Consider the following 8,495-nt stretch of genomic DNA (forward strand, 5'->3'; position numbering starts at 1 on the left):
AGAGAAGATTCGTATTTTTTTTAGTTCTTCAAAAGTTCTGAATTAACGTAAAGTTAAAAACATTTCAAACACGACTCTAAATATGGTTGATTCCAGGCCATAAATTCAAATAATTTATAAGGCTGAGCACCGTAAAGTTAAAAACATTTCTTTCTCTTTACCCTATTTGTAACTAAAACATTTCTTTCTACCGAGTTTCATCCCACTCCACAAACGAAAATCATATGCTAATAGAACAATCGCAAACATTCATGCATTGTATGGTGCATATGCCTCAAAGATTGGCCAAATTATCAGAACTTGGGTAATAGTTTTGAGCATCATTTTTCACCATTAATTTCACTAGATTTACCTTGAATGAAGCCGTAAATTGAGCGTTCCATCAAACACTTTCAAAGTCTATCAAACGGTATCACTAAATTGTTCAGTTATCAGCCATGGAAGAATTGCATAAACCAACAAGATTAAGAAAATAAAATCCATCAGAGAGATATCTTTTTCCCATGACACACTCACCATGAATTCTACTCATCTGTAAATAACTGTTCTTAACCCCTCTATCGCTGGAGCTTAAATTATCAAATGTCCATAGGAGCAACATCTGGACTTGCAGCGGCTGCACCTTGATCAGCACCGGTACCCTGATCTGCAGGAGCATCCTGCTCAGCTGCAGGCTGAGGTTCAGCCGGAGGTTCATCATCCCTGACAATCTCAAATTCATCAATCAACTTTTGTACAGTCTCTTGATCCAAAATGTGGAACGGCTCACCAACTCCAACCACAGCAATAGTGCATACGGAGCTCCTGAGCTTTTCACCTTGCAAAGACTCTCTAGTTGCAATAAGTGCATCTTTAATCAGTTCTTCGCGTGAGGAGCTCATGAAGTTCTCAAACTTGCGTTCCAAGTATGTCTTGGCGGCTTGTGAGCGAGAACCAATTGCAAAAGCCTGATATTCAAAATAGTTTCCACTTGGACAGTTATAATAGAGGTGAGCTCCTGATTCATCCAGTCCACCGACCAAGAGGCCAACCCCATAAGGACGCTTCCATGACCGCTGGGTGCAAACCTGCCATTAAAATTGCATCACAAGAGAAAGACCTCTTATAATAAATTCAGCAAATACTTCTTTCTTTCATACATCAATTTTGTAGATATTTACAAAATAGACATTATGCAGGCCTTAATATGCATAGAGTGGCATATATCTTCAACACCCCCACCACATATCTTCAAAGTAAAGCCAGGTAAACATAGAGTTGCATGACATAGATATTATGCCTTGATATGCATAACACAAAAAAAGTGTTAAATACAGATGTTGCCCCATTCAAGATTTCCTCTCACTCCATTAATATGTTGCACAGATTCAATGAGCTATTCAAACTTCAGACAGATTGTGGACCAATGGCCTCTCACAAACCAAATTAGAGGAAGCACATCTAGTCAATGACTATAACTCACCACAAGGCACACTAGATAAACTGATTCCCCATCATAGCCAAATAGCTTCCCCATTACATTAGCATCAAAGACACTGAAGAAGATTGTTAAGAACGTTTTTGCATGCAACTAACTAGTCATTTCACATTTAAGAGCTCAGCTCAATAGCCTCCAAACAGAACAAGAAAAGATTGACAAAATTTCAAAATTTACATTCCATAACTAACTTTGAGGTCCATCACAAATACATCCAACAACAGAAGACAAAAATCACAAAGTAAAACAGATTTGTAATCATTTCCAGCCACTTAGTTCGAATGTACAAACTATAAGCGGCATAACCACAGCATATCATATTTAACACTATAGAAAACAGTACCAGTTTAAAGAAACTTTTTTTTTAACACTCAATACCACTACAAAGTCAAAAATCAAGGTAATAAATACTTAAAAGAGCGGAATTTGAATATATCTGGCAATAGCTGATGCCAAATACAATAATCCTTTCATCATAACCAAGATGACTAAACCACACTACAAAACCCTCAATTCATCAAGAAAAGAGAACTTCCACACTTCATCACCACTCACAGTTACAAAATAACACCACAAACCTAAAAACCAATCAATTCACCACAATTAACATAATCAACAATTATAACACTGTCAAATTTGACAATTCAAATTAATAAAAAAAAACACCAAAAGTGCATATACAGATCCAAACATTTCAAAACACAAAATTAATCCTAGCACAGCAATTGCACGATCCAAGAACCAAAACAGTAACAAAAAACCGAAAACCCTAAACCTTGATACCTGAGCCTTGTCAGCGAGCTGAACGACGAGTCGTCCAACGGGAAGAGGAGACTCGTAGGTATACGAATAGTTGATGCACTCGTTGCGCATGTAGCGCGAGAGAACGCGGCCGTCGGCAGTGAGTCCGGCGATGGCAACGCCGATGTGGTCATCGACTTTGAAGATCTTCTTCTGGTGAGAAGAGAGCTCGGAGTTGGCCTTGTTGACGCATGCTAAAACGACGTGCGTTTTGGATCGGAGGCCAATTGCGGCGGAACCCTGCTTCACTGCCTCCATTGCGTATTCAACCTGGAAGAGCCTCCCAGCGGGGCTCCACGTCGTAACGTCGGTGTCGTATTGGTTTCTGAACATTGTCGTTTAGAGGTTTGGGTGTAGGTTCGGAGTTGGGGTTTGGTTTCCGCTTCTCTCTCTGTCTTTCTCAGCTGAAGAGTGAAAACTGAAAACCCCCAAACAAGCAATAAACTTGCTACTATTCTCAATCCTTTTCTTTTTCTCCTTTCTCCCATCTTTATTTATTTATTTTATTTTATTTTTATAAATTTTTCTTCGTATTGCTCAAGAAAGTAGTAAGACTCTTGTATATTATTCAAAAACTAACATTTTAAACTTGGAAATACCCGTAAAAAAAAAAACTTTGAAATCTTCCAAAAATCGATGGAGTATTGCTTCTATGGTTTTTTTCTTTTTTTTTTTTTGGACTAGGTTGTTTATTTTGTTTTTAAAGATCAACAAGAGACAAAAACTAGATTGTGATGGCCTTATTAGCCCAAAATACAAAAAAGAATATTGGCCCAATATTTTAGCTATACACAAAAACCAAAAACTATGCAAGTGCAAAGCTTTCACTTTTTCCTTTATAGACGATAACCTCTATGGTTGGTCAACTTAGTTCAAGTTAAATTAAGTTAGAAATAAGTCAAATAACTAAGTTGGGTTGATCTAATGGTTAGCTCACTAATCCGTTTAAACAAGTGTCTGGTCGAAAATTCGAATCCCGCTTTGTGCATGCAGCAGCTTATTGACTAGTGACAAATCCTTAAATGGAATTCAGATCTGCGACGAAATAGTGATGGGCCTATCGAACTAGGAAATACCGTAAAAAATAAAAAGGTTTAGAAATAACTATTTAGTATTTAACATTTACACATGCCCTGATGCACACGCAATGTATAAAATTGATTCAAGATATTTTCAATAGCATGCATATGCTAATACATTTTGAATTGATTTCCAAAATTTTTTCAAAAGAAAGAATGTCATAGCCATGAGCTTATTTGCAGGTATATATTTTAATACATGGGGACATTATTGTTCATGTCATTTTATTTTATTTTTAAAACGAAAGAAATATTATCTTTCACTTTTGCTGCTTTAGGCATTGAAATCAACTAATGTATGTCATCATTAGTTCAAGATTCTCCTAAAGTAATTTCTCTTACTTTGTCGATGCATAAGCTTTTTGCGAATAATTGATAATTTATCTTTCTTTTTGAGAATAAGGAAAAAATATATATTGGGTTACACAAATTACAACTAGCAGCAAACATGTTGATTTGCTCCCACATGGTTCTAATTATTTTATTTATGTTTAGTTTGCTATGCGACGACCATGTCCTATGCAAGCACATAAAACTTATTTAAAAAAATATATTTCTATCTATATTCTCACAAATAAATAAATTTATATATTTATTATTAATGTGTTTCTATCTTAAAAAATGCAATATTAAGTAACTAACGTCAAGCCTCAACAATTTTTGTTTTCTCATCTCTACAGCGACAACTGCTTTACACATAAGAAGTACCTAACACATCATAATTAGGTACAATAAGATTGCATGCCGATAATGCATTGAACATAACTTTTTCTTTTTCCTCTTTACCTTAAACTAATTAACATGTAGATCTAGAATAAGAATTAGGATCTACACAAGATACTTTAGTTCATTCTTTTTGTTTTAAAAGGAGTGAAAGAATAAAAGAAGGACAATACTAAAGGAAGAAAAAGCCACCATCATTAGAGCTTTGACATTTTTTTTTTTTTGATGGACGTAATAGCAATCTTATCAATTAGCTGCCTTTATAATTGCCCGTTTGAACTTTAATTTGTGACATGTGATTATGAATTTCAAATATCCAACTATGCATCTGGTTTTAAAAATTTATTACATTTTATTTTATTTGTATAAATAATTATATTATGTGTACATTAAAAATCAATCAATATATATAAAACTACGTATTTGAGATTTTATAAAAAAAAATTGTATTATACTATTGTAAACAAAGTTTGACGGGTTTTGGCTCTTAGATGAGTTTGGACTTTTTGTATAATAAAATTGAGGTGGAAACTCAGGTGCAGTCGACTTCACGTGAAGTTGATAGTTGAAAGCTGTTAGATAAAAATTTAGTTAAATCAGTCAAACCATCTAACAGCTTTCAGCTATCAACTTCACGTGAAATCGACTGTAGCTGAGTTTCCACCTAAAATTGATTTAATTCTGGCGTTTTATTGAATTAATTAATTTATTATTAAAAATACATTAGTGTATCACATATTCACATTTCATGGGATTAAACTTCCAAGCATGTTGGAGGAAAAAAAACCGTCATTCAATCATTTTTTAAAGAAAAAGTATGGAGAGACAATGAGTTTAGTGTATATGGTATATAATAAGGATAAAAAGGAAATTAAGATCAGATAATTAATTAATTAATTATTTAATTCAAATTTAAAAATTTAGGATTAACATTTAGGAGTCTCACCGTAACCTCCAATTCACGTCCTCGCCATAATCGTGACCACGTTCTCCCGCCGCCACTCTTGTTCACGACTACAGTACTACCGCTGCTGCTGTTCAGGAGTCCAGCGCCATTGCAGCCGTTTCTGTTTTGCGACCACGTTCTCCCGTTGCTGCTGCTGTTTACGAGCCCCGAATTGCTGCTGTTTTCGATCTGTTAGGAGGGGAGGGTGCCACTGCTGAAGGCTAGTGAACATGGAATTGATTGAGTCAAGGAAATTGTTAGGAAGTCGATATAGAATGTTCATGTGGGAAAGGAGGATTTGTTGCACCATCTTCATGTGTCACTCATGATACATATGAAACGAACATCAACATTGTTACCCGCTGCCGGACAGTCTCTTTTGCGCTGCCCACCCGCCGCCGGCCGTGCAGCCTTTCCCGCACCCAGTTTGATCATGGTTGCTTCTTCTGTTCATTCATCTTCTTAATCTACTTTAATGGTCAGTTTATGATGGTCATTTTAGTAGGTATGCGGATGATTCTTTTAATTCTTATGTGGATGATTATTGTGATTGGATTGAGTTTAGTTATATATAATTAAAAAATGTTGGATATTCAATTCATTAGGTATGCAGATGATTATTTTTATCCTTAGGTGGATGATTATTTTTAGGGTTAAGTACTTTTTTCGTCCTTAACGTCTTGGGTGAAAATCAAAATCGTCCCAAACTTTTTTTCCACCCCTTTCCACTTAAAACAAAAAAACCAAAATGAAGAAAAGGAACAAAATAGGAAGAAGAAAGAAAAGGAACGGAAGAAGAGGGAGGTGACGACAGGGAAGAGGATGGCCGCCGCCGTCGCATTGTGGCTGTAGGACTTGTCGCGATGGGCTTGTCGTTCTTCATCTCTCTCTCTGTTGGGGCTTGTCGCACCCCCGTCACTGGTGTTCCCCATCGCCGCCGTCATCGGGGTTCAGCCGCTCCGTCACTGCTAGGCCAACCCTCTGCTGCTCCCCTCATCTTCTCTATGCATCCGCAAGCTTTCTCTTTACTGTCGTGGGGTTTGGGCTCTGGTTCCTCTCTCGTCACGCTATGTTCTGCTGCGCTGCCATCGATAGAGTTTCAACTGCTCCGTCGTCGCTAGGCAAGGTTTCGTTGCTCCCCATCATTGCTGTACACCTGCTCTGTCTTTACTGTCGCTGGCAAGGGTTTCGTTCTTCCTTTTTTACGTTTTTTTATTTTTATTTTTGAAGGACATAAACATCATTTCTTTCTTTCTAATTTTTTTAATTTCTGTTGTTGCTGATTTTGGATCTGAAATTGCAGTTGATGATTGCTGAATTATTTTTTAATTTGAAATTTTTGTTAAATTTATTTTGTTGATGATTGCAGTTGATAATTTCTGTTAAATTGCTGAATTATTGCGGTTGATGATTGTGGTTGATGATTTCTGTTAAATTGTTGAATTGTTGCACAAAAAAAAGGGGTTTAGGTGGAAAGAAAAAGGTTGGGGGTAGTGGGTGGGTGGTAGTGATTTAGGATGATGAACTAGTAATAGAGAGAAAGGTGTGATAGTTATAATGCCAATGGTGATGGTTATGGTGGCAGTGGTGGTGGCCATAAGGAAAGGGAGAAAGAGATGCATAATAATGGTGATGATGATGCAGAAGTTAGTGGTGAGGGTAGGGAGGATTTTTCAATTTTTGTTTAAGGGAAAATTTTCTAAAAAATATTGTTTATAGACAAAATGATGATTTTATAACGTTAAGGATGATTTTAATAATAAAAAAATGGCGGGAGTGATTTTGATTTTCACCCAAGACGTTAAGGACAAAAAAATACTTAACCTTTATTTTTATTAGAGGTGAAGTGAGATGATTATTGATAAAGGTGAGGGTGGCAGCCGGTTGAGAAAGAAGAGGATATTGGAGTAAAATATTTTGGTAAATTAAGATTTGGAATGACTATTTTTTTTTAAAATAACTAACTGAATTTTTTAAAAATTTGAAATTGAGAAATTTAAAATTTGATGTAAAATAATTGAACGGTAGTTTTTGAATTTAGGGTAATATGTGGAGTGGTTTTATTTATTTATCTCTATTGGACTAAATAACCAATTCATTATATACATCATCAAAATTTTTTATCGTTTCCGTAACCGGATTCTTTCCCAAAATATATATCTTTCCACAAATCTATGCCAAATGTGTATATGTGGTATTCTAATTTTAATATTCTCATGCAATAATACTAATTGTTAATAAAAAAATGTGAATTGAACATATAACCTTTTAAATTTTAGGATAAATTACTAAATTAGTCTCCTACGTTTGGGTGTAATTCTGTTTTGGTCTTTAAAGTTTAAAATGTCCTATTTGAATTGAAAAAAGTTTCATTTAACTTCAATTTAGTCCCACCGTGAGGTCAAAGATAAATAATTAACAAAATGTTCTATATGACAGCAGTATAAGAACAAAGTTGATAATTTGGAGAATAAATACAAGCTCCAGAGGCACAAAATCAACCGTGGATGCATCAATACATGTATTTAACATTTTTTCAGTTTTATAGAAAATATTTCATTTTAATTATAAAAAAATAATAAATAAATGTATTGATGCATCACAGTTGATTTTGTGCCTCTGGAGCTTGTACTTATTCTCTAGATTATCGACCTTGTTCTTATACTGCTGTCATGTAGGACATTTCGTTAATTATTTATCTTTAACCTTCGGTGGGACTAAATTGAAGCTAAATGAAACTTTTTTGGATTCAAATAAAACACTTTAAACCTTAAGGACAGAATTACGCCCAAATGTAAGAGACCAATTTATTACTTTACCCTAAATTTTAATGTAATAAAACAATGATTGTCAAAATGACTTAGCTAGCTATATCCGTATGTAGGAGGAAAATACTTTATAAACAAATATTAGCATAATCTAAGTCAAAGTAAATTAGATTGTGTTCATGTTAATGTTATATTCATGCTTTATTTCGTATCCTAAGGAAAGCGATCATCATTAGATTGCAGAAAAGAACAGAAATAATTTGTTTTTGGTGAATCAATCATAATCTAAGTCCCTGAAATTCAAGATCACTCATAATGACGATAATGATGAATGGCCAACCACATTTTTGGAGTCGTAGTAGAAGTACATTTTTTTTTTCACGTAGTGAAAGAATATAAAAAGCCAATTATATTTCAATGTTCATAACTTCATATATAACAATTAGTGGTCCCATTTAAATTATAGCATTTTTACACCAAATGCCTCTTTGGGGTTTCTGATTCACAACACGGGTCTAACCTTTGTGAAGCTACTTTTCTGTGTCTTGTGAACCAAACTCTGCTGTTTTTACTGTTATCGTTTGCATAGATTTATTAATTATTAACAATTATTGCGCATATGCATGTTCAGATATTCTACTTAAAACTTATACGGAAGTGGAGCCCAACCAACATGAATAATAATATATTTATTATCGTCC

The 8,495-nt window shown here is 34.7% G+C and overlaps 1 protein-coding gene across 1 annotated transcript; it reads right to left on the reverse strand.

Moving 5' to 3' along the window:
• Nucleotides 301-2,765, reverse strand: LOC107605759 (proteasome subunit alpha type-1-B). The gene is made up of 2 exons (XM_016307732.2): nucleotides 2,261-2,765; nucleotides 301-1,067 (listed from the first exon to the last, which is right to left on the reverse strand). Exons 1-2 carry the CDS (start codon nucleotides 2,609-2,611, stop codon nucleotides 579-581), a joined length of 840 nt encoding a protein of 279 aa, XP_016163218.1. The 5' UTR covers nucleotides 2,612-2,765; the 3' UTR covers nucleotides 301-578.

The sequence above is a fragment of the Arachis ipaensis genome, chromosome B06 (assembly GCF_000816755.2).
Source record: "Arachis ipaensis cultivar K30076 chromosome B06, Araip1.1, whole genome shotgun sequence".
Lineage (NCBI taxonomy): Eukaryota > Viridiplantae > Streptophyta > Magnoliopsida > Fabales > Fabaceae > Arachis > Arachis ipaensis.

Excerpts from the sequence above, each read along its gene's own strand:
- LOC107605759 (XM_016307732.2), bottom strand. The coding sequence starts at position 2,611 with ATGTTCAGAAACCAATACGACACCGACGTTACGACGTGGAGCCCCGCT. Across the intron at positions 1,068-2,260 it reads AGCTCGCTGACAAGGCTCAG|GTTTGCACCCAGCGGTCATG; the intron begins GTATCAAGGTTT and ends TTTTAATGGCAG.